Source organism: Canis lupus, chromosome 28 (genome assembly GCF_011100685.1).
Source record: "Canis lupus familiaris isolate Mischka breed German Shepherd chromosome 28, alternate assembly UU_Cfam_GSD_1.0, whole genome shotgun sequence".
NCBI classification, from domain to species: Eukaryota; Metazoa; Chordata; class Mammalia; order Carnivora; family Canidae; genus Canis; species Canis lupus.
Genome location: NC_049249.1, coordinates 816580 through 843809, shown reverse-complemented (window position 1 = coordinate 843809; position 27230 = coordinate 816580). Strand labels below are relative to the sequence as shown.

General features: G+C 43.6%; 1 protein-coding gene across 10 annotated transcripts in view; it reads right to left on the bottom strand.

Moving 5' to 3' along the window:
• WDFY4 (WDFY family member 4) overlaps nucleotides 1–27230 on the bottom strand; it is a 286497-nt gene that overhangs the window by 198387 nt on the left and 60880 nt on the right. For all 10 annotated transcript variants that reach the window (XR_005380348.1, XR_005380346.1, XR_005380347.1 and 7 more), the window contains 7 exons: nucleotides 21334–21427; nucleotides 6570–6784; nucleotides 5523–5617; nucleotides 4409–4646; nucleotides 3926–4002; nucleotides 2647–2868; nucleotides 1791–1969 (listed from right to left, as the gene is read on the bottom strand). Coding sequence is in view for 7 of the 10 variants with exons in the window: in XM_038578030.1 (XP_038433958.1) it covers nucleotides 1791–1969; nucleotides 2647–2868; nucleotides 3926–4002; nucleotides 4409–4646; nucleotides 5523–5617; nucleotides 6570–6784; nucleotides 21334–21427 (1120 nt within the window). In the remaining 3 variants the exon portion in view is untranslated. The remainder of the gene's footprint in view (nucleotides 1–1790; nucleotides 1970–2646; nucleotides 2869–3925; nucleotides 4003–4408; nucleotides 4647–5522; nucleotides 5618–6569; nucleotides 6785–21333; nucleotides 21428–27230) is intronic.

The following is a 27230-nucleotide window of genomic DNA, read 5'->3' as shown; positions in this document are numbered from 1 at the left end:
CATCCTGGCTAACGTGAGTGACTACTGCTTTTTCTCCAATGACAACTCTAACCTGCTCCATTCTTCCTACTTCCTATATAAAAATTCTGAACATACACAGGCATCAAATCCCCTCTCTTTCTGGCAGCACCCAGTTGAGAATAGACCAACCTCCACTTCCTGAATCCTCCCTCAAATCACCTAAAATAAGCCCTAATCCTATCTAAGCTCCTTCCAAGTCCTTGTAATCCCATGGAGTAGAGCATCTTGCTACAGGAAGCTTAATAAATCTAACTTTTGTTTTATACTATATGCACATTCCTGGAGGTATTTGGGTGGTGAGCATGAACACCTAGCACCTAAAACAGTACTTAACAGAGAATGTGTGCTCCAAAATATTTAATGTGGGAAGGAAGGAAGGAAGGAAGGAAGGAAGGAAGGAAGGAAGGAAGGAAAGATGGAAGGGAGGAAGGAGGGAGGGAGGGAAGAAAAGAGGGAGGGAAGAAGGAAAGAAAGGCTAGTATTGTCAATAACTTGAGAAAAGAGTTAACTTCATGTCTTGGAAGACCTATTTTTGTAATGTTCCTGCTGAATCTTTCTAGTTACCACTGCCCTTTTTTAGTAAGATGACTATACTAGAAGATAGCATTGAATTCATCTTTAGGTGTTATATTGAATTTAGGTTGTTCTAACCTAATAGTTCTCAAAATGGGGTAATTTTGCCCCATAGAGGGCATTTGGAAATGTCTGGAGACATTTTTGGCGATCACAACTGGAGAGAGAGAGAGATGCTGTGGCATCTAGGGAGGCCACAGATGCTGCTAAGTATCTATCCTACTGTACATAGAATAGCCCCCGACAACAAAGAATTATCAAGCCTAAAATGTCAAACTATGGAAATGAGAAACCCTATTAATCAAAGATTCTCCATTCTGGCTAAATATTAGAATCACCTGAGAAATTCTGAAAGTATTACCAAATTACCCTGCACACAGAGATTCTGTTATGATTGATCTTAGGAGCAGCTTGCACAAGAGAACTTTAAAAATAATTTCCAGGTGATTCTAGAATGCAGCCTAGATTGAGATGCTCTCTATGGAACCTGGGTGAAATTCTGGCTGCACTTGCTCTCTGGTGTCTTCTGGGCCCTTCTCTCTCTGGCTTCTCTGAGGATCTCTAACAGTGGATGCTGGAGCACACCTGCTATGTCCCTCATCTCCCAGCTTCCTCTCTCTCATGCCTCAGGACTTCAGGTGACTCTAAATGGCAGTAAAGAGACACCTCCTCCAGCTATGTGTTCACATTCCATTGCCTTCTCTAAGCAGGAAACCACTTTTCTCTCCTCATTCTTGCTGTAAATCTGGTAAATGCTGCTGGCATCCTTGCAAGCTCTGGTGCCTGACTCCTCAGTGTAGTGTGCAGGCAGTTGTATTAGATTCATCAGGAAGCTTCTTGGAAAAGTAGAACCTTAGACCCTGCACAGACCTTCCTGGGGAATCCACAACTTAAAATGTGAAAAGACTTGTTCACTCTAGGACTTCATATTCTCTCACGACTATTCCTATTTCCATGTTTCACATTCTGCTCTGGTTTGTGGCTTTCATTCCATTTTCTGAAGGATTTTCATTTTATTGCTTTTAGGGCTTTTCTCATGTTTGAGCTGAGCCAAGTATTCTGATAGCAAGGGAGAGTTTCATTAGACACCAGCCCTGCTGCCAAATGAGAGCAAAGAACAGAACAGAGACCACTCCAGGTATTGCAGCTGGAAGGCACAGCAGTGGGACAAGCGGAACTCAGGGTGACTAGCTCACCTTGGCTGAGCCGGTGATCTGTCCATCCAGATAGGTGGAAACAGTGCAATTCCTTTTCATTTCCTTGGTGACAACCACAGCCAGGTGGTGCCACTGACCACAAGCCAGCAGCTGGCCACATCGGACCCGAAGCTGGCGTCCAGCAGAAGGCTCAGGATCATCCTCGGGTTCCATGACATCTGCAAGAGAACATAGTCACCAAATCTTGTATGCAGCATCACACTGCAGCAACCAAGGAGAACAGGGCCTCATGCAGAGGAGCCATGCCCTAGACCTCCTCATAAAATAACCACAACAGCAACTATCATTGCTTGAGATCTTGCTTTGTGCCAAACACTGGATTAAGAATGGTAACAAATGTCACTTCATTTCTTTTTTCACAGCCCCTGGTGAGGTAAGTGCTATAACAATCCCCATTTACCTACCCCCCTGAGGCACAAACAGGTTATGTAACTTGCCCAGGGTCATGCAGCAGGAGTCAAACACAGGAGTCAGGCTTTGGGGTCTACCCCAGGAGACTTCCTCTGCAGTGACATACATTTGCCCTGGAGGCCTAAGAAGGAGGAGGAAATAGGCAGTTGTGCTCTGTGACAATGATGTCGTGTTACCTCTGGGGCCTTTTGGGTATTTCCCTATGAAACAGTGACACTCCCAGGGCACACAGGAAGAACAGGCCATTTCTGGCCAACATAGAGGGATGAACTTAGAAAGCCAGGTGGAGCTCTAAATAACAGAGCCTGGACCAGCCACCAACTACTAAAGGATTGGGCTCCCGGGTTCTTATGCCGAGACCTGCTAACTTAGCTCCGTTTCCCCCAAGTGTGGGCAAAAACAGCTCCAGCTCCCAACACCTTACCCAGGGGCTGAAACTCTTTCTCTTCTGTAGACACAACCAAGGAGAAGTCATCCAGGCACAGGCTGACAGAGAAGCAGACAAAGGGCTGCTCGGTCCTGGCCAGGTGACGCACCAGGCTTAAGAAGCGCAGTGGGTGGCCCTCAGTGACTGTGCTGTGCCTGCCAATCAGGAACCAGCAGGAGAAGGTCAGGCCCCGGGGTGGAGGGAATGACCTGGCAGCACCTGGAGTCAGAACACAAGCATACCCTTAGACTTTCACCTGCCTTGCAATCTTGTCTAGACTCATCGTGGCTCTGATTCAGCCCATGTGTGGCCCTACTGTGTGCCAGCTCTGTGGCCTCATCTAACTCATTTCCACTTTATGTCTACCCCATGCCACAGAAGCTTGTCCCTTTACTCATGTACTCACATACACTCATATACTCACAGGAGTAAGTCGTATTCCCATACTCCCATAGATCCCTGAAGCCTCTCTCCAATTCTATCTCATCTATTATTCTATGCCACTTTGCTAAAGGAGTGGAGGAGGGGCACAACTCTGTAATTGGTCACCATTGGCTGACCTAAAGCTGCAGAGTGTGCAATGTGAGGCAGAGGACATCAGCCTAGCTCCGCTGAACCTTTCATAGGGAAACTCATGTCCTCCTGACCCATAACAGGGTTGGCAACACAAAGCAGGCCCACCATCTTCCATGAATTAGCAGAATCAGACGTGGTACCCCACGTGGAGGCTGTGAATGCAATGGCTCCTCAGCACCCACCATCCCAGTGAGACCCTGGTTCTCCTAAGCTAGGGCGCCTAGCTCAGACAGCGCTGGGTGCTTGCCCTGCCCTGCCTAGCCAGTTTTTAGCTGAGCACAGTGCTGCGCAAAGCCTGCCAGGGCCCAGGTCGATCAGATGGCCATCCACATAGAACTTATAGTCTTCTTCAGAAAGAGCCCAGGGTGGAGCGAGGTGTTGGTTTCGACATTTGTCAATCACTGACTAAATGAATCCATCCCAGACTCAGTCATCAAATCACCAACTGAGACCACAAGTGTTCACTGAGTCCCCACTGGATGCAGAGTCATGGCTGGGCCCTTGGGACACATGATAAACAGGATCCTCCTGCCCTAAAACAAGCATGACAAACTGTAAGGATGAAAGGTACACAGAAACAAGGAAGACTCCCACTTTCCTTAATGCCAAGTGGAAATCTGAAATCAAGGCTCCCTCAGCACTTATTCTGGAGACAGGGTGAAGATAGCTCAGCAAACTGAAGCTGCTGAGAATCACCTACCTGTCCCAATCCCTCCAGAGACCAGATACTCTGTGCTGCTTCCCATAACTGTAGACAGAGTTGGAATAAACAAACAGCTAGAAACAGAAAAGTATCTCAGATTATTGAACCGCACACCAACTTCTGGCCATGACATCACCCCTATCTCCCTCTTCAGGGGCCTCACTCCCTCTTACACCGAGGACAGAAAGCGGCTGATGCCCATACGGGGGCCTTAAGAGATGGAATTTATGCTGGATCCTGAAGGGGAGGGAATTCCAGAAAGCAGGCCCTCCAGGGCAAGTAGAAGGTCATAGCACTACATGGCGGAGGACACTGGCCCTGAGAAGTCAGAGGAGACAAGGTGTCCCTGACCCAGACATTTTATGCTCCTGGCTGGTGAGAGCTGGTGAGGACTACAGTTTTTTTGATCAATATTATAATTCATCAGAGGCACTGGGAAATGAATAAAGTGCATTCCAAATATAAGAAAGCCTGTCGTACCCATAACCTTCCACGGACATGTCAAATTCCACGAACGATGGAGCCAGGGCCGCCCTCTGAGGCTGCAGGTTGCGTGGGGAGGTCATGGAGATGAGGCTCATCGAGGTCTGCAGGGCAGTGGCCGAGCCCTGGGACGTCCCTGAGGGCCTGATGGTCTGGGTGACTGCTGAGCATGGGCCGGCATCCAGAACAGTGCCCGTGGGACCCTCAGCAGTCCCTGCTGCTATAGCCTGGGACCCTGAGGCAACAAGCAAAAGTAGAGGGGCATCCCCATTTAAGCATATCCACAGCTCTTCTGACAACAGCCCCAGGGGGTCTGCAACAGCCCAGAAGGAAGGCTAACCTCACCACCACCGTGCGGTGGCTCCCTACTGACTCACTCACACTAAACTGCAGTGAGAACATGCTCCTCCTAGAAACTTCTTCCCCCTTCAGCCCACCATTCCCCACACCCACCCCACCCTACTTTCTAGCACACCGTCTGCTGCTGCTGTCATTGGCTTGCCCCACTGGTGGTCGCTCCATGACGTTCCCACTCATGACAGCCTACTTCTGTGAAAGTTCTGCTCCCTGCACCTGGCTGCCGGCACAGGCTGACTCTCCATCCATGCTCTTCAATTGGGCCTCCTTGCCTTTGTGTCCTTATGTGATCTCACATTCAGTACCTTCACAGCTGTCTTTTCTTTAAGCTGGTTCCTGGAGCCAGCAGCCTCCTGAGGACCATGCCTGATACTAGGGAGCCACCCAATGCTTTGGCCTCTTGATCCCCGACCCATCCCATGAGCTGTGAACTGTGCAAAAAGCCATCACTGGCATGTCTGTCCAGGGGCAACACTGGGTACTTGACACACAGTGTGTCATGAAGGAAACCCTATTGCTGTTTCTTTGATCTGCACCCAAAGGGGTCAAGTACACGCTCACCGTCCCCTATCTTATAGGAGGGTGGGGGTCATCCTTTTCTTTCTAGATCTGGGCTTTCTCTGGGACCACCAATCCTGCTTTTCCTCATTTACTCCATTGAGCAGCAGGCAGTACCACTTTTTTAGTCTATCTGCTTCCCACCTGTTGTAAAGGCTCCCTTAAACAGAATGCGTATTCTCTCTTCTTTCCTCACCTGAGCCTCCAGAGTCCCCTCTGTTCACAAAAGATAAATGGAGGATGTTCACTGCAGCCGACGGAAGTGGAGGCATCCCAAGACCGAGAAACTGTCTAGGTATCATAACACACGAGAGAAAGAAGTGAAGACCTTTCATGGGTGGAAGCATTCTCCGGTTCACTGGAATACCTTCCTAAATCCAGGTGCTCCCTAGCCCCTCCTCCATGCTTTTGTCTCTCTGCCCGGAAACCTTTCCTCAAACCATCCAGAAGCAGGGTGTCCCTGGCCTGGCACCGAGACCACAGAGCTAGCATGTTTAGGTGCCTTTGACTTAACCAGTGATTAGCTGGGAGCCTCAAATCAGACCTTGAAGAGATAAGGAATTTATACTACACTGTTCTGTGTCTGATCCATCAGCTCTGCTCTGTGCATCTCCCTCCTACTCAGCTTTCCAGGCAACAGGTGGCTCCATGAAGGGGCTGCCAACAGGAAGGCCCCCAGAAGATACACTGCCTGTGACCCTCTCCTTGCCAGGAGGCCTGGCCCTACTCACACTGGCCCAGCTCCCTGCAGGCTAGCCTCTCGGGGTGTCAAGTCCTCACAACCCCCATCCCTCTCAGTAGAGCATCCTCACCTGCCCTCTTCCCTCCTCTCCTGGTCCCATGAACACCTGCACAGGCCTCAGGCCTGAGCCCCTCACTGCCCTGCAGCCCTGACCCTTTACACGCACTCTTCTGACTGTGGCTTTCCAGTAGCTCTGGTGCTGCCCACTCACCATCCTCCATGATGCTATCTGTGTTGTCTGCAGAACCTCTGACTACTGTCCTTTCTTCTCAAGGTCATCAGCTCCATGGGAGGGCTTAAGTCTGCTTTGTGGGCCTGCCCACTGTCTATGTGGACCCAAGGATGTCCCGTGCCAGGAAGGGCCACCCCCAGCAGAAGGGAGAGGCAAGACAGGGCACAGGGAGACCTGTCCCTGTGCATGCCCTGTCCCTGTGACCTGCCCACTGTACCTGAGCCCAGCTATCAGTAGCTCAGCACCATTTAATACACAGCACACAGTACCTTAATACATCTGGTTCAATGGCTTGGGAGGCAAGCTTTTCAAAGATCCTGATAAGGCCCAAGTTCAAGGGGCTGGGGCTGGCTGTCAGGGCTCTGCGGCAGGAGGCTACAAGGGTCCTGAGCATCCCCGCCTCACACATGACCTGACGGTTCTTCTCCGATTTCACCAGGGACTGGATGTGACTGGCCATGGAGCACTGGATCTCCTGCGAAAGCTAAAAGGTAGCAAAAGCAAGCAGTGAACCCTTGAGGTCAGCATATTTTGTGGGCAACTTGGAAAGACCCCTAACCAGGCCTCAAAAAGGTTGTGGGGGTCAGGCGACTGCACCTACCTACATAGCCTGTTCTCAGTGTACCCCATCTGATTCAGGGGTTCTCAGATGTACTCTTGCCCAGTGCAGGGGAACGGGGGCCACTGGGGTCAGCTGCCAAAGAGGTACAGGCTTAAAACAGGTGCAAACTGGCCTGTGAGAAGCTACATCTGTTCTAGAGACATGGTGTCTGCCCCAGGCAATGTTTAAGTGGTTTCTGAATGAACTGCTAACATTGAAAGATCTGGAGATTTTATGTAAAAGTCCAGACATGTGGCCTCTCTCGAAAGGTAGGAAGGCTGGGCCAGACAGATGGCAGTCTGTGTCTCTGAGAGGCAGCTGGGCTGGCCCTTAGCTGCACCTCTCTTGGGCATCTCGCAGTCCTGTGTTTCAGTCCGTACCCCTGACATAAGAGGTACAGTGGCCCAGGAGGCAGGCCTGGAGGCGGTGTTCACGTGGACTGGCTGTGGCCCCACCAAACCGCACTCATCCCCCAGGCTAATGCCAGCCGCAGTTCCTGTGCGGAGGGCCTTCAGCCTCCTGCTGTCAACCCCCCACACACACTTTCCAACTGCCCTCCGTCCACCTCTCAGACAGAAACAACTGTGGTCTTATCTTGCCCTTATTAGTTTTCCAGTCAGTTCAGCATCTTCATGTCCTTGAAATCCACAGAAGAGAGCACAGAGTAAGCTCAGTTCGTATGTGAGCCAAATACATTGTTTTTGCAATCTCCTTTTCTTTGTAAAAGTATAAACCCCTGGAACTCCCAGGCCTCTCCAAATAATACAGTTTGGAGTAGAAGTCAGGGTGTTCGGGGTGGGAGTTGAAGTTCCTCTATGAAAACTCTTAGGACTGCTCATATTCTCTTTTACTGTTGTATATGATATTGTCTAAAAAAGTGAGAGGGATACCAGTTAGAACTTAATGGAATTTTCCTGCAGTGGATGCTATGAATGCAGCATCCTTCTCCATATGGGTGTACCCATCAGCGCTCCCCTTTCTCTGGAGAACTGCCCTCCCCTAAGTGGGAGCTGCCCTGTCCAGGAGCTATGTCCCCCCATCTGTCCATGCATGCACACACATGCACCCGTGTATACATATATACACATGTGCATGCATACATGTACGTGTGCACACATAGGCACGCACGCATATATACATGCCCACACAGCTATACATATACTTGTGTGCATATACACATGCATGCAAACATACACACATCCATGTACCATGTGCACACATGCACACGCATGCACACATACACACCAGACAGTAGTCAACGAGATCACATCCTTCAGTCTTTGTGGTGCAATTCATGCCTGAGAGCCCTGCCCTGTGGGCCCAGGTTAAGGTTGGACTTCAGCTGACTGCACGTCCTCACTCAGCTTCTTCCCCTGCACCATCTGCTTCCTTCACTCCCCTTCCCCTGAGTCCCAGCCTTGATGGAGCTGATGTACCTGTACCCCTGTCTTCGGCTCTACTTCCCAGGAACCCGAGCTGAGGCCTAGCATACTTTTCATGTTGCACATCTTTGCCCTTGTTTTTGGGTTCAAGGAAAGAGATCTCTGACAACGTAAACCATATCTTGGTTAGTCCACCAGTGTAAAGCCATGAGTAACCACAAAAGCACTAATTTGAATAATCTCTTTCTAATGATGACTGGCTTCTAGTCCCATCCAATTGCAGACCATCTGATGATATATACACACCCCCATGAAAGTTTTCTTGGGGTCCTTCACTGCTTCCCCTTCTTCCCTTTCCCCTTCAAAAGAGTTATTAACCACCTCTTCAATGTCAGGCTCTGGGTAAATTTCTAGGCATTTCAAGAATAACAAGACAGTGTCCCTGCTCTCAAGGGAATCACAGGCTACAGGTGAAGGGACAATCCCAGCACAGTGAGAAATGGGCATGGCAAAGGCAGAGCCTGGCTTTGACCCCAGATTCCATGGTCAGGATCACTTCACTTCCCATCTCCTCCTCACATGTGCTGTGACTTGGGAAAACACCCCAACACAGTGGTCAAGGGCATGTTTGTATCACTACGGGACAGAAATTAATAAGATGGCATTCATCCACAGGCCGCAAATACCACTTAGTACTATATGTGTTTCAAGGATTAAAAGGTAGTGGGATATATATTTACACTGTTTATCATCAGTTTTTAGATTTAAAAAAAAAAAACTGAATGAGTTACACATCTTACCTTTCGCCCTCCCTTCCTCCTTCCAGGAGCACACCTCCTAGAGCTCCTGTCTCAAATTACAGTATTTAGTGAAATTTCCATCTTTACAATATCTTCAGTAACACTTCTAACTTTCTCGTGCCTTGTGCCATACAAGGACACAGTAAGAAGAGGGCCGTCAGTGGAGAAGTGGGCCCTGACCCGACACTGAATCTGCCAGTACCATACTCTTGGACTTCTAGCCTCCAGAACTATGAGAAATAAGTTTCCATTGTTTATAACCCGGTCTATGGTATTTTGTTATAGCAGCCTGAATGGCCTGAGACAGTCCCTTCCCTGTCACTGCGGTATTGGCACAGCTAGTATAAATTGGTAAAGGCAATGTAGAGCCCAATGGGGACCAGAGACAAAAGGCAGAAATGCCAAAACTCATTTGCAACAAACAATTCCATCGCTTTTACTTTGAGGAGTTCTTCCACATGAAAATCTACCCAACCTACTTGACTCCCTTCCCCAGATCTTTCTTCTGCTGCTCTTAGCATCCCTCCCTGCATCCCAGAGCCTGCACCTCTGCCTTTCCTCTCACCTACTCCTCTCAGAACAAAAAAAGAGCCTCTGCTCACTTGCCTTGAATTTTCCCTCTTCCAGAACCTGTATTCTTTGGTAACTGCAGTCTTTTAATTTGGGGTGAAAGTTGGGGAGACAGTCTGTATGATGCAAGATGCAAAAATAACATCACAATGTATTATTAATAAGAATTAAAAACAAATGTCTAGGGCAGCCCCGGTGGCTCAGAGGTTTAGTGCCACCTTCAGTCCAGGGTGTGATCCTGGAGACCCTGGATCGAGTCCCACGTCAGGCTCCCTGCATGGAGCCTGCTGCTCTCTCTGCCTGTGTCTCTGCCTCTCTCTGTGTCTCTCATGAATAAATAAATACAATCTTAAAAAATAAAAAATAAAAAATAAAAAGAAATGTCTAGAATCTCCAGTTTTATTACCAGCACTTCACTTATTGCTTTGAGGACTTTTGGCTTTCTTTTTTTGTTGTTTCCTTTTTTTTTTCTCTTTTTTATCCACCAGAGAAAAGTTACTTAAAATCTAAATATGAAAAAAAAAAAGAAAGAAACAAAGAAAAAAAAGCAAAAGTTTTCAAAAGGGAGAAATGCTGATCTTGTCTAATGATGCCACAAGTTTACTCCAAAATTGCTCAATACCCCCATAATGGAGGAGGGAAAATTGATCGTCCTCATTATCACTGCAGCTCTGTCAATACCAATATTGCCTTGTTTTGAATAAAATGTGCTGGTTTTTTCAATGTTGGTTCCAGTAAAATGGGGTTTTAGTGAAAATATGAGCAGTAGCAGGAAACCAGTCTGGTTTCTCCCCCTACAAATGGATTGATTTTCCTAACGCATATTACTTCCAGCGCAGGCTAGGGGATGGTGGTTCAATTAGGACTCCATGGTGAGCACGTGGGGTCATCAGGCTGGCCGGCAGGCTGGACCCACAAGGCAAATTAGCACAGAGCGACTTGCGGGGCAGCCGTCAGGAATTTTTTTTTACTTTCTCCACTTAACAGTCTAACCTTCAAGTCTATCTTTGTCCAGCTGTAGATGTAGATGTTTGTTGTTCTTTAGCGCGTGTTCTCTCTCTCTCTCTCTCTCTCGCTCCCTCCCTCTCCCTCAATTTCTTTTCTAGTCCAGATTAATATAGTCCCAGAGTCCAGTGAGGGCTGGGTCCTGGTGGAGTGGGTCCCTCCAAGGAGGCATGGGCTTTGAACACATAAGTCTATGATGTGTCCTGACATAGATGTAAAAACCATCAGATGACCCTGTCTATTTCCCCCAGACACTTAGAAAGAACCAGGGAGTTCTACTGAGCTACTCAAATTTGGATTAGTTGCTTATTCCAATTTGGTTGAAATATTCTTTGATGATTTTGGAAAAGAGATGGTACAACTCAAACGATCTCAGCTCTTCAGAAATATCACAGCTAAATAGGGCCCACAGATGGGTTTCATTTGATAAGTTGTTATGATTATCTTTGCCTACTTATCGTTTAAAGATTTTGTTTATTTATTCATGAGAGACACAGAGAGAGGCAGAGACAAAGGCAGAGGGAGAAGCAGGCTCACTGCAGGGAGCCCGAAGTGGGATTCGATCTCAGGGCCCAGGGATCATGACCAGAGCTGAAGGCAGATGCTCAACCACTAAGCCACCCAGGATTACCCTATCTTTGCTTACTTAGAATTAGTTCTTTCTATATATGGGTGTAAACTTTCTCTTTTGCCACAGTCCCCATCAGCCTGATAGACTCATTTGTGGTGTCCACATGCCTTGTAGGTATAGGAGTTTGTGATCTTGGTTTCTATGTAAGAGGTCTGAGCCCCATCAAATCAGCAGAACCCATACCTGAAGGCATGGCTTCCTTGATGCCCTTGAATAGATTTGCAACTAAGATCGAGATGCATGTGAGTGCCCGCTCCAAACCTGCTTCCTTCACAAATTACATGCATATGATGGCTAATGCTACCTGGTAATGGAAGCCTAGGACCTTGTATTTATGAAGTATTTGCCTCTTTCCAACTTTACTTCATCCTCCCTTTTGGTCCACCCATGCTCCAGACCTAGTAACATTCTCTCCCTTTGCCAAATGTGTCACACCTTTTTTGACTGATTCCTGAAGCTGGGAATGTCCTTTCCAGCCCTATATCCCTTTGTTGAGCTCCTACCTATTATTCAAAGGACAATTCAAATGTTCTCTCATCTAAGAACTATTTTCTGATTTTCCCAAACACCACTGTCCATACTTGAATCATAAATACTACACTCTGACAGCTCTCTTGTTAGATAGATAAGTAGATAGATGATAGATAGATAAATAGATAGATAGATAGATAGATAGATAGATAGATCTCTTCCCACCATCCCCTGTCCCCACTACACTGTGAACTGCTGCCTGAGACAATGACTCTTTACCCTTGTTGCCCTAGCACCTCTCTCTGCCTCAAATGCAATAGCTGCCTCCTAAGAGCAAGCACAGGGGTAGAAGGGATTCTAGAACATAGGAGGCACACCTAACTCAGAGGGCTGTGGGCACTCAGAAAAGGTGATGTATCAACTAAATGTGGGAGGATAATGAAGAGAGAACCAGGCCAACAGGGAAAAATGGTCTTTCTGGGAGTCGGCACAGCACATGCAAAGATGAATTGGTGAAAGTGAGCATAGCCTTTCAAGGAAAGGGGATCATGGGTGGTTGTCAGCCCCCCCCAGTACCCAATGCCCTCCTCTGCAATGAGTCTGTAGTCAGCCCTGAGAACACCACCGGGGAAGCTAGCCTGTAAATATCCATCTAGGAAGCTGCCTGCTCAACCGGGAACCTGTAATATCTGTGGAGAGTTTCCATCACCTTGGACACACACACCTTCACTGCATGAGACAGGTGAGCAGTGGAGCTGGGTGGAGAGTTGTATGAGGCCCAACACAACTCTCCAGCGGGAACCCTTCCCACATGTGGCCAGGGCTTCCTTGAGGTCTTCCTTCCCCCAGGAAAAGGAGGTATGAACTTACCCTGAGTGTCTCTGGTGCTATAGCCAAAGTATACTGTTGATACAACTTTCGTTAAGAGATATTTTTAAAGCAGATCTTTTGTTGTTGCTAACAGATAGATATCCACAACTGTCTGGAGAAGATTCCTGGAACAAGACTATAGAGTACACAGTCTCTTGTAGAGATGAGGGATCTACTCACAAGCAAACTGTGGCTCAGGCCCTGGCATATTGTGTCTGAGCTTCCAGGTAGATATTCACCCTTCTTTCTCCTTGCAGGCAGAGGACAACAAAATCTACCCACAGCTAGGTTCTCATGCTGCTTTGACATTAACTGATGAACGAACTTGGGCTAGTTACTTATTTTCTCAAGGCCTCAGTTCTTTGCTTTAAAATGGGGATAATGGGGGATCCCTGGGTGGCGCAGCGGTTTGGCGCCTGCCTTTGGCCCAGGGCGCGATCCTGGAGACCCGGGATCGAGTCCCGCGTCGGGCTCCCGGTGCATGGAGCCTGCTTCTCCCTCTGCCTGTGTCTCTGCCTCTCTCTCTCTCTCTCTCTCTTTCTCTGTGTGTGTGTGACTGTCATGATTTAAAAAAAAAAATGGGGATAATGAAAATATCAACCTCCCTGGTATGTTGTTTGTGGGAGTCCATAGGAAGTTTCTATGAAAGTGCTTTTTCTTACTGGATACAAGTTTTTTTCAGGATATTAGCCCTTCTTAGTTATGATGTTCTCTTCTCATAGCAATAAGATTCCTTCCAACTGAGTGTGTGGTTTGCATGGCCATTGTGCATCAGACAAGCTCAGTATAAGAGCAGGAGCACACACCTACCATGCTCGCGTGCCCCATGGCTAGCGATGGGAGCTACATCACTGCCCACTCACTGTTTGAAGGCTCTCTCTTCTAAGTACTTTCGTGTACTGGCTCATTTAATCTTCAAACACCATGAGCTAGATGCTATTATTACCTCATTTTATAGATGAGGGAACTGAGGCCCAGAGAGATTATGGCTTGCTGAGTTACACAGTGAGTGGAGGGACAGGAATTCAAGCCAGAAGGTCAGCTGCATTTTATCACTGAGATCGCTGCCTCCCAGGACTCCAAGTGCTGAAGCTTGCAAAGCACTGGCCAGCCTGGGTTTTTAAGGTAAAGCTAATTGAAACTGGCAACTCTATGGGTTGAGCAGTGGATACCTAACCCATCCTGTCCTAGGTCAGTATCTCAAAACTTATAGGAAAAACTAAGTGTTCATGACTTTGGCTCACACTGGGATCATCTGAATTTAGTAACTGGTACACAGTATTTGCCATGCACAAGACCTAAATGGGTTTGACCATTTCTGTAATCTTGAGAGGCCAGGTGGGAGTCTCATATATGTAACTCCGCAATGCAGACTAGCTCACTACCTCCACAGCTGCCCATCTAGTCGGGCAAGTTCGTCCTTATACTGAGCCCAAATCATTGCTGCTTAACTAACTGGCCTTTGTGTGTACTCTTCTACCACCAGTCAACTAACAAGTATTTGCCCAGCTCTTATTTCCCCAATATCATTTCTCTCTAAGCTACTTACCCTGAGGTCTGTTCACTATTCTTTCCATGACTAAGGAGGATTTTTCAGATCCCTCACCATCCTGGCTTCTCACCTCTGGACAAACACAGATGTGGCATGCTAGAGGGTCATGGAACTACCACCTCCCTTTAGCTGGACACTATACTTCTATAAATATAGTAGGAAGTAGAATTACCCATAGCAGTGTCCTCACGCAACTTCAGACAATTACTGACCATGCACTAAACCCCCTAGGACTCTTTCACATATTCTATTCTGTCTTCCCCACCCTGTGTATACGTGCATTAAGACATGAGCACAGGCCTGATTATCTCTGCTGAATTTTGACCCAACAAGATTCTGGTCCATTCTTCAGACTGCCAGGAATGCTTCACATCCCCATTTTGTCAGCCAGTGGGTAACTCCTCCTTCCAGCTTTATGCCATCTGCCATTTGAGTTCATTGAGGTAATGGATCAAATCCAAAACAGGAAAAAGAGAGGACATAGTCCTTTGATTCCAAGTAGACTGTAACATGTAGCTCAACATCAATTCTGTTATTAATTTAATAATAGTAAAACACCAGTCAGAAATATACCTAAAATGTATCATCTTCCACTAATTGTTTCCAAATTTCTATACAGTATGACCTAGAGTCCTAGGAATACAGACTGCCAAAGCTAGAAGAGGAGGGGGGAGTGTGTATAATGGAGCCAGTGTCTGATGAGCAGATACTGTGTGCCAAATACTGTGCTGTCCTTTTCAATTATACTCTCCACTATTTTTCCCAATGGGAAAAATATTATAAGGGGATACTGAGACTGGATGATATATCAATTTCCTAAGGTCACATAGCTAATGAGCATCAGAAACTGGTACTCAACCCAGGTCTTACTCCAAATCCCATGATTTTAACACAGTGTCATGCACTCATTATAAAGAAGGGAACTGATCTCCTAAGGGTTCTAAATTGATGATGTATAAAAGTGTTTTACTTGGTGGGCATAGTTTGGCTTCCCTTCTATTTTACTGCCCCTTATTTAAGTGAAAGTGCCTTTGGACAGGGCAAGTACTCTTCCCTATAGGACAGGCCTCGCCACTCTCTATTATTTCCACCAACACATTTCCTTTATATTCTTGGCCCCAAGACATTGAGCTTGCAACCTCTCTGATCTAGGCCAAATCTGAGTAGCTGAAACTGAGGTGTGGAGACCAGAAGTTAGCCTACATCAGCCACAGAATGATAGGAAAAGGGACTAGAAGCAAGCTCACCTGATAACTGAGCCAGAGGTCTTCCCATCCAACTTTAACTTCTACTCCATCATTCTACATCCATTGTGTTTTGTTTTTGATCATCTTAGTCATCATGTAAGATTATGTTTATTTGGTCTATTTAAGAGGTTACCCTAAAAAGTAAACTGGATTTTGACCAGGATTGAGATTTTCCCACTTAGGAACAATAGAAATGGGGGTGGGGAGGGGGTTTCAGTATGAAAGAGCCTAGGATACTTAAAATTAAACCTTTTAAAATTCAACATTTAAGTATTCCAAATATTTGGAATTTCTAATGTGTCATAATTTAACAAAATGAGACTCCTACTTAACCTATTTCCTTGTTGGGGGAAATGGCTCTTTCAAATAGCCTGCCCTTATACAATGCTACCCAGGGCTATTAATGCTGTCAATATTTTAGTTATTTGAAACCCATATGATTAGTTCAATGTGTTTGAAATGCAGGCTAATTCCAGAAAATGGCACGCTTTTCCAAATTAAGGCATGAATGAGCTGATAAACAAACATAGCCCTGAGCCTGATCTTTTCTCTGTTCCATCAGACCATCCAGAACAGTTCTGTGGTAGTACAATCTGGAACACACCCAACAGTGACTCACAGTGCCAACTGACTGTAGACCATGGTCTCTCTAGTGCCCAGGTCTGATCATGTTGTTGCTTTCCAGTAGCTTCCCATGACTACCATGTCCATACAGGAAAAGTCACTTGGCACAGAAGTAGGAGGTCCAGGAGCCTGGCATCACCGACATCTACCACCTAGCAACTGTGTTAACTCTGTAGCTCAACTTCTACAAGTTTCAAGTCTTCATCATCGAAGTGGGAATACTGATACCCACCTTGCAAGGTTATTATAAGGATTAAATGATAAAATGCTTGTAGAGCTTCTGGTAACTAATAGCAGTGGTTCCACCATTTAGCAAGTGTTTCCCATGCTGCAGTGTACTTTCTGCTCTCTGTGCTGAGCACTCACTGCATTGCTTCATTGAATCCTAACAATAATGCCACAAGGAAGATATTATTATCCCCCTACTACAGCAAGGAAGGTAAAGGATCACAGAGGTTAAACTATTTCCCATGGCTGCGTGCCTGTTGTGGCAGAGCTGAAATATGATGAAATTCTGCTGTCATCAGAGCCTGGCCTCTGCCTACATATAGAAGTGTTCACTAAAGATTATACTGCTCATGATGATGATGATGATGATGATGATGATGATGATGGATGGTATCTCAATAAAGTTCAATTCTCTTAGCATGGTATTCAAGGCCCTTCATTATGTGGCTTTGACCAGACTTTGCAGCCCCACACATTGCCTTTCTATCCACATGGTCTATCCTAGCCCAGCTAAACTACTCAAAATCCTCATGTGTGCCTCTTTCTGAGGATGAGCTTCTTGTCTTTCCTCCCTCCTCTACCTGATCTGGTATGGGCATGTCTTTTCTTTAAAGTCTGGCTCCAGGGTCCCCAACTCTCTAAGGGTTTCCCTCCCCTCTGTCACAAGGCTCTGTGGGCAAACTTTTGTTGCCATCAAATATGGTTTTACTGTCTTCTACACTCCTCTCTCTACTACTCTCAACTCAGACTGTGATTTCCTGTGAAATTTGCCTCTGAATCCCCAGTGGCATCTAGAAGGTGCTTGAGTAAAATTATTCACAGGTGCACATGTATCACATTGGTTGCTCCACTGCAGTGAGTTCTACCTTTGTTTGCTAAACTAGATCCAGCTTCCCACCCTCTGAGTTACAGTTGTCATGAGCACAAGCAAATACTCCTCTGCTACGAACTGAATAAAGACCACAATCTTAATGAAAGCAGAGTGATGCTGGGAACCAGCTAGCCCTCATAGGACTGGTCAAAATTCCTGCTAACAGTCACATCCCTACAGTAAGACGATCGTGGCTGCTAAGCATGCTAGAAAGGGAAAATGTCTTCTTCCCAATGAGTTGTTTCTTTTTGAGGCCAACTCAGCTCCCAGAGAACTGGGTTGGACTCTGTTTTTGCCTCATGCTTAGGACAGCAACATTCACAATTCAACTCCTACTGTCCAATTTTAATACTGGTGATGATACAGCTGGATCATCTTTCCAAGAGTAGCACATGGTGTAACATTTTGGAGAGGGAAAAAGACACTTTTTGGTTGTGAACAAAACAAATTTCACGTGGACATAATTAGAAATAGATCAGACAACCCATGTATGTAGTTATTTAAGTTGTCACTCCTGAAATGACATCTATACCTTGGAAAGTCATCAAGTTCCCATCTATGAGGAAGGAAGAGCATCCATCAGGCAGGAAGGTGGCTAAGAGTATAGTGCTGGGAACCTCAAGCCAACCTACAGGGAGATGAGGGGAACTCACATTCCATCTTCTTAGTAACACTGCCATCTACTGAAACTTCTTGCTCCAAAGAACGATCCTACAGTCCTTTTCATTCCAGCATTTTCCTGTGTGGTCTCATTTCTCATTTGATTTAGTATTCTATTGATTGTTATGAGGTTTCCCACCTTCCCTTTCAGAAATTAATTACTGTAATTATTCAACTTTTAATAGTTGCTGATTTGGCATCTGCAGGAAATATTTGACAAAATGCATCACTACGTTTCATTTGCATTTTGAGAGACAGTGAGGGAGAATTAGACTTTTCCTAAATTACTTATTGTGACCTGAATAGAGAAAAAGAATCTTACCAAATGGAATTCTCATTTGCATACTTAATGTGTCCGATTATTATCACAAAGGAGTCAAGTTCCACTACATACTCTAATGTGACAACTCACAGAGTTTGTCTGAAGCTCAGGTTCAGCTGCACAATTTACATGCACTAGCAGTGGAGAGAGAGGCCACACTCTGCTCTGTATCACTGCAGTGAAGTTTTGCACAACACAGTCATCACCAACTGTTTGGCTATTACACCCCTGGCTTGGTTGTTCTCATTCCAAGTACACTACATGGCTGGAAATACAGCTAAGGAAGTCAGGCATCCTTACAATAAGGCTATTGCACCTGGAAAAATGTACAATGCCAAGAATGCATGACCTTACTTACATTCTGCAAAAGCCGCAGAGGTGAGAGAACCATTTGTCAAGCACACCTTGATCTGGGGCCTGGGAATGAGTTCCAGGCCTCCCCTCACCAGCTCCATGACTGTAGGAAGTCACATAGCTTTCTTGAGCCACAAACACCTGCCTTGTGGGAGGATTCTAGTGTACTGGGATGAGCTATTATGAATATTGATGAAACAATATGCCTGGCATAATCCCGAAATGTGGATTAGTTTCCAAAATGCTCCAGGAAGGTCCTGCCTTGAATACCAAGGTAAAGAAAGTAAAGTCCCAGACTTGAGGTAACTAAATGACTAGAAGACATATAAAGAACTAGAGGACACTTTATCTAGAGGTCAAATATTTTTATATACCAGTTGATGCTTAAGGCAAGTAGGTGCTGGTCTTCAAAGATGACCCTCAACAATTCCCTCTGTTCTATATTCACAGGCAATACCCCTTACATCAGTAGGGGTGGCATATGGCCCTTCTCTCTGAGTCTAGGCTGAACTTGTGACTCACTTTGACCAACATACCAACGCTATGGAAGCAAAACCAGGTTGTTCAAGGCCTAAGCCTTTGGAAAGCCTGGCAGCTTCCACTTTTGTGTCTTTGGGATCCCTGAGCTTGACCTGTTGGAGAATTCACTTGGAGGGACACAGGTAGAGGCCAGATGGAGAGGGCTACATGGAAGAGAACCCAGGATCCTATTAACCGCTCAAACCAAGGCCACAGACATCTGCCCAGCTGAGGAGCCCCTGTCATTGGAGCCAGCCTTATGAGGTACCAGCTGTATGAGTAAAGAAGACATCTAAAATGGTCCAGCCCATGCAACACCGTGTGGTACAGAGATGAGCTGTCCCTGCTGTGCCTATCCAAATTTTTACCCACAGGAACCATGAGAAAAAATGATATAGTTTGTTAACTTGACACAGTAACAGGTAACTAAAGAAACAATCAAGCCCATTTTATTCCAGCCTCCTGCTTTTCTGTAAATGTTGAAAAATGTAAATGTATTCCATTTCACTATGAGATGTGTCTCTATTCATTGGCTTGATAATCACTTCATCGTCACTTTCCAGCAAAGGGACAGGAACCAGAAAAAAAAAAAAAAAAGATTCTAGTTACAATGGCACAAAGAGATGTGGAACCAGGTCAGTCTATTTCTTCAATCCTGTATGAAATACTACAGAATTTCCTCAGTGAAAACAGTTCCCTTCCCTATACATCAAGGACTTTGCTCCCCCACTTCACCTCTCTCACTGATTTTGGAGGGCTTGCAATATTTTACTAGGTCATTGTCATTTTCAGGCTGTGATTAATAACACCACTGGTCTTCATTTTTTCTTAGAACATATTACTTCCTTTTGAAAAATTGGAAAAAGCAAATCTGGACCTGCAACCCCTGCCCTCCTTTTCCAATAGAAACCACTGCTGTGCAAAGGAAAGACCAGGAGATCTGCCACCAGGTAGGACCACATTTAATACCAGGTCCACCAACTGGAAATTCTTCAAAGTCATTTAAATTATCTGAGTTTCTGTTTCCCCACTGGTTAAAATGGAGACAAGTAATACTCCCAAGAAAACTGCTATGAGGGACAAATTGTGAAAGGGTCTAGCACCAGGCCTGGTTGCTCAGTTCAATTCATTTCCTTTCATCTACACTCATCAGCATGTGCATTCTCCAGGTTTTCCTCAACAAGAATTGCCTTACTGTGTTACTCAATCCTTTCACCCTGCAATGGAGCCCTTTGTTCTACCAAGACAGGAACTTGAGGGTTGCCTTTGACTCTCCCACTTCCCACTCCCTGGACCTGTTCATCTTGGGGTCCTGTGATTCTGTCCCTCCTCTCTCTTCACATCTGCCCAGATACCACCCTATCTGAGCTACCATTGATGTGGTAATGAAGACATGGCTTCCTAACTGCCATTCCCATTTCCCATGTTCCCATGCAACAACCAAAGAGATATTTTTGGTACAAAAATCTTATAGAGTCATCTCCTACTCTCTTGAAAGGTTTCTTGCTGCCCTTGTGATAAAACTCCATACTTAAACAGGGCTCCAGCCTTCCTGTGCCTGCCCTATCTGGCACATTTCCCACTCTCCCCCTTTGCTCCTACCCCAGCCACTCCTTCTTGCTTGGTTAATTGCTACTCATCTTTCAGGGCTCTGCTTAAATGTCACCATCTAGGAGATGGCTGCCCTGACCTCCATCCCTTCCTCTAAATTAGATTTAATTAGGTCTTCCCCACTTCCATTCCCATTATACTTTCTCAGAATCCTGTTTTCCCCCTTTATTATCACTTGTCACAATTTGTAATTGTATATTCATCTGTGAGATTATTTATTTAGTCTGCCTGCCCAGGCACTATCCCTTGGTCCCCATGATGGATGCAGGATCCATGGACAATGTCCGTCTTGCTAGCCTGGCATGTCCTATGCAGAGCACTAAGCCAAGATCACAGCCAGCACCCACAGGATGGATGACTAGGTGGGGGGCAAAGGACTTCCAGCCCCACCGATGCCCAGTGCTGTCCTTAGCACCCAGGGTTTGCCTCGTGAAGGTTGAACTATTTTAGCTAGTTTTTGTTTGGGTGTTGTTTGCAAGAGGTCACTTCACTAGCAAAAATGACCTGTTTCAAATGGCCTGGGAAGGAAGGGTGGGCAAAACTCAATCATGGGTCACAGACATACTGACTCTCCCTTACAGAAGGTATTTCACAAGGGTGGCTCTGCTAATGCAGGGTACTGAAGGCAAAGGCAAAAAAGAAAAAGTCTGACCAGAAGGAGCTTAAATGATCAGTCATGTGAAAAAGACAAATATGTGAGTCCATCAATAAGTACCTGGGGGTGGTCTGCATGGTACAACCACGGCAGCAGTCTCACCATGATGCACAGGATTCCAGGATGCATGATCACAGCATCCCCTTCATCCACCCTGTAGAGAGGGGAAGCAAGATATCAGATTTGAGTTTTCTAGTATCTTCTGCTTTTCACAAACCTTTCTGAGTCTTTCTAAGACAAGTCATAATCCTCAGTCTACCAATTATTACCTATGTAACTTTGAACTAATTAATCTGAGCCTAATTTCCCCCAACTGCACGATGGAATTCACAATGCCATACTTCTTTCATAGAGACATAGAATAATACCTTTGTGCCCTGGGACACAGGGGCTGGCTCATAGTTGGTATTCAATGCAAGTTAGTTGCCTGGTCCTCTCCCCTTCCTCCAGACACATAGGAGTTGGAGAGGCTCTTATTTTATGTTAATCACATACTCACAAGGGCTTTTTGATCTCTTCAAGATGGTGTACACACACTCTACTCTGTCCTATCCACTGAATACAACTCGAAACTCATGCAGAACACATAAGCAGCTCTCTGATGACTCTGAAAAGTAAATTATAGCAGAGAAGGAAACCAAACCCAAAGCACCATGCAACTGGCGTTGAATTTTCTGGAGTGTCCCTCTCCAGAATTCCTTGGTATGAGCTCACAGGAAATCTGAAAACAAGTATGCACCATGTGCAGACAAAGACAGAGCACCAAGGAAAGGTCTCTGTTCCTGGTCTAACGAACAGGAAATGAGACTCCTAAATGTAACAGAGCATGGAGGAGAAGCTCTGAGATTTTCTTTGTTTGGTTCCTTTATTATTTCTAAACCAGCCTCTGGGCAACCTCACAGCAGTAGCAGCAGCCAGGCAGATGTCTGAATATCTGGGGGAAGACAATCATTCTCTCTAACCAGAAGAACTATGGTTGCAAGAGTGTAGGGGAAACCTCCATTGCTTTTGTTTCCCTTTTTCCTTTCCCTGCTTGGCACCAGAAACAGATGCAGTGGCAGGAAGTACATGTCAAAGCAGGGAAACTAAAGCCTCAGCTTCCTAGACAGAGAAGGAGGGAGCCTCTGGAAGCCATGAAGTGTTGGGAAGATGATGAAGAGAGGAGGCTGAAGAAAGTCAGACCATGTATCAATCTCTGGGCTCAGTTCTGAGCTGCATGTGTGAATCTGATCTTAAACCACATTTCAAAGGCTTTAAGAAATGATCTTAAAAAAAAAAAAAAAAGAAATGATCTTAAAGGTAAAGCATCCCCCAAGACTGGCTACTTCATGGGGAAAATATAGAATATACCAAATATCACTGCCAAGTCTGTGAAACCAAACTAATACCGGAAACACGACTCACAGAAGGTGGGTAAGAACTTGCAGGTTGAACCTAACCTGGTCGATTGCCTGCTAAAACAAAATAATCAACACTCTCCAGAAGATGTCAACAAGAGCTAAAGTTCATAACATTCAAAATGGCCAGGACACTATCTGATATTACTTAGCATAGAACATATCAAGGAAATCTCAATATCTCACACAGAAAAAGATAGTCAACAGATGCCAAGCCTGAGATGACTCAGATATTGGAAGTATCAGACAAAAACTTTATTTTTTTCAATCAGACAAAAGCTTTAAATAAGCTCTTATTAACCACACTCCAAGAAGAGTGAACACTATTGAAATGAATGAAAAACTAGAAAATCTCAGTAAAAAAAGTGGAAGCAATGAAAAAGAACCAAATGGAAATTTAAGAACTGAAAACACAATAATAAATTTTAAAATCTTACTAAATGAGAACCATAAAAGAATGAGATGAGAGAGAATTCATGAATTTAAGGATAGATCAATAGAAATTGCTCAATCTAAACAACAACAACAACAAAATTAACGTAAGAAATCCTCAAAGTCATGTACTAAAAGATCTAACATCCCAATGTAGAAGTTCCAGAAGAAAAGGAGAAAGAGTATAGTGTAAAAAAAAAAATGTCCAGGAAGGTTTTAGCCATTATTTCTTTAAATTTGGTGACTACATAACCTTAAAGATTCATGAAGCTTAGCAAAACCCACACAAAATCAACAAAGTAATATGAGCCCGGGCACATCATAGTCAAACTACTGAACTCTAAAGACAATGAAAAAAATCTTGAAAGCAGCCAGAGAAAAACAACATGTTACATACAGGAGAAAAACAATTTGAATGACTATGGATTTTCTTATGAGAAATCAGAAGGTATAGGAACAGTCATTTTGAAGTGTTGAAAAGAAATGCACACAATTCCATGTCCAGCAAAAATATTTTTTCAGAAATAAGGACAAAATAAATATATTCCCAGATGAAGGAAAACAAAGAGAATTTCTTATCATATAATTTTCTCTAAAAATAATACTGAAAGGAGTTTTTCTGCTGGGAGGGAAACAATAGCAGAAAGAAACCTGGTATTTCAGGAATGAAAAAAAAATAAGAGAAATGGTACATAATTGGACAAACATAATGGAAAATTATTTTTTCTTAAGTTCTTAAAATATGTATGACAATTGAAAACAAAATATAACTGGGTGATGGGCACTGAGGGGGGCACTTGAAGGGATGATCACTGGGTGTTATGCTATATGTTGGCAAATTGAACTCCAATAAAAAATAATAATAATAAAAAAAGAAAACAAAATGTTATTAGATGTAATATGCATGATAATTACAACAAATGTAGCAGAGATTAAAGGGATCTGCAAAGAATCAAACTTTCTGTATTCCATTTGAGGCAGCAAAATATTAATTCTAAGTAGAAATATTAATTCTAAGTAGAATTCTAGGTATGTATACTGTAATCCTTAGAACAAGCACTAAAGAAATTAGTCAAAAAGAAATAGTAAAAAATTTGGTAGATAAATTCAAACTGAACACTAAAATATATTCAAATAATCCACAAAAAAGTAGAGAAAGAGAAACGGAATAAAAAAGGGGGAACAAAAAGAAAACAAATAATGAAATTATATACCTAAGCCCCAAACACATAAAAAATTACATTAAGTAAAACTGCCTACATATACCAATTAATAGACACATATTGACAGAATGGACAAAAATAAAAACCTAAATATAATATTATAGCTAAGTTAAAAGTATAAAGATAGAATTTAAGCCATGCTAACACTAATCAAAAGAAAGCTGATATGGCTCTACTAATCTTAAAGAAAGCAGACTTCAGAGCAAGGAAAATACCAGGAATGAAAAAAAAAAAAAAAAAGTTATGTTGCAAAATCATTAAAGGAGGCACAGCATCCAAAATGTGTAGGCGCTTCACAAGAGAGCACCAAAATTCATAAAGAAAAACTAGTAGAAGTAAAATGAAAAATGGACAAACCCATAATTATAGCTGGAGAATTCAACACTCTTCTCTCAGTAATTGATAGGAAAATAGAAAGAAAATAATCAAAGGTATAGAACTGAACAACACCATCAACCAGCTGATGTGATTGAACATTCTATTCAACAACTTTAGAATACACACTTTTCACATTCTTTGGAAACATTGTCAAAAATAGTCTGTCTAGGTCATAAAATAAACCTTAAAACATAGCAAATAAGTAAAATCACACAAAGTATGTTCTCTGATCATAACAGAATTAAATGAAAAATGAATAATAGAAAGATAACTGAAAAATCTCTATGTATATGGGAATTAAACATCATATTTCTTATTAATTGTGGTAAAATACAAATAACATAAAAGTTACTATTTTAATCATTTTCTAGATCAGTAGTATTCAGTACATTCATATTGTAAATAACGCATTTCTAAATAGTCTGTGGGTCAAAGAGAAAGTTTAAAGAAAAATTTTAAGGTATTTTGAACTCAAATAAAAGGGACATATATCAGAAAAATTTGTGATGCTCCTAAAGCAGGACATAGAGGAAAATGTGTAGGATTAAATGCTTACATTTCAAAAGAAGAAAGCTCTCCAATTAAAAATGTAAGCTTTCACCGTAAGACACTATTTTATACACTTGATCTTAGCCAAAAGGCTGAGAAGAGATGGAACTATTTAAAAATAAACAAATAAATAAGGCCAAAATAAGCAGCAGGAAAAAATAATAAAGATTAAAAAAAATGGTGAAATTAAAAACTGAAAAACAACAGAGAAAATAAAGTAAAAATGTAGTTCCTTGAAAATACTTTAAAAATTTAAAAACCACTAGCTACACTAACAAAAAAAGGGAAAGACACAAATTATCAATATCAATAATGAAAGAGAGAATATCCTTACACACCCCACAAACATTAAAGAAATAATAAGAAAATGCTACAAATAACTCTGTGCACACAAATTTGACAACTTAAATGAAATGGACCAATTCATTTGAAGCCACAAATTACCAAAAGTCAAGCAAGAAGAAATAAGTAATCAGAGTAGTTTATGGCTATTTAAAAAACTAATTATGCCATTAAAAGCCTTCCCACAAAGAAACTCTAGGCCCTGACTTTTACATTGGTGAATTCTTTTTTTTTTAAATTAATTAATTAATTAATTTATTTATGATAGTCACAGAGAGAGAGAGAGGCAGAGACACAGGCAGAGGGAGAAGCAGGCTCCATGCACCGGGAGCCCGACGTGGGATTCGATCCCGGGTCTCCAGGATCGCGCCCTGGGCCAAAGACAGGCGTTAAACCGCTGCGCCACCCAGGGATCCCTACATTGGTGAATTCTACATTTAAAAGATAAATAACACCAATTCTATACAACTTCTTTCAAAAACATTAAAAAGAACACTTCACAATGTATTTCATGAGGCCAAAATTGTCCTAGTACCAAACGAAGACAAAGCCGCTACAGAAAACTACCTGCCAACATCTCTTCCAAATGTAGGCACAAAAATCCTAAAGAACTATTTAAAATCAAACTTAACTATATATAAAATAAATAAGGCACTATGACCAATTGGACTTCTCCTATAAATGCAAGGCTATTTCACTATCAAAAATCAGTCATTGGGGGATCCCTGGGTGGCAGAGCGGTTTAGCGCCTGCCTTTGGCCGGGGGCGCGATCCTGGAGACCCGGGATCGAATCCCACGTCGGGCTCCCAGTGCATGGAGCCTGTTTCTCCCTCTGCCTGTGTGTCTGCCTCTCTCTCTCTCTCTCTCTCTCTCTCTGTGTGACTATCATAAATAAATAAAAATTTTTAAAAAATCAGTCATTGTGACAAATACCATATGATTTCACTCCTATGTGGAATTTAAGAAACAAAACAGATGAATATGGGGGAAGGGAAGGAAAATAAAATAAGATGAAAACAGAGACACAAACCATAAGGGACACTTAACCATAGGAAACAAACTGAGAGTTGCTGGAAGGGGGAGAGTTGGGGGGATGGGGTAACTGGGTGATGTGCATTGAGGGCATGTGATGTAATGAGCACTGGAAGTTATATGCAACTGATGATCAATAAATTCTACCTCTGAAACTAACAATACACTATATGTTAACTAACTTGAATCTAAATAAAAAAAGAAGAAATTCATCAATGTAATCCAACATACTAATAAACTAAAAAAAAACATTATCGATCATACATAGTAAAAAACATTTGAAAAATTCAACATTTGTTCTTGATAAAAATTATCAGTAAACTAGAAATAGAAGGAATCATCCATAACCTGATAATAGGAACCTAAAAAAAAAAAAAAAAGGAAAGAAACCCCATAGCTGATGTAATATTTGATGGCAAAAGACTGAAGACTTTCTCCCCACAACTAAGAACAGAGCAAGAATGTCTACTCTTACCTCTCCTATTCAGTACCACGTTGGAACAACAGATTGGAAAGGAAAACTAAAACCTCACTATTCGAAGACAACATGAGGTCTACATTGAAAATTCCAAACAATCCATTAAAAAAAAATTCCTAGAACTA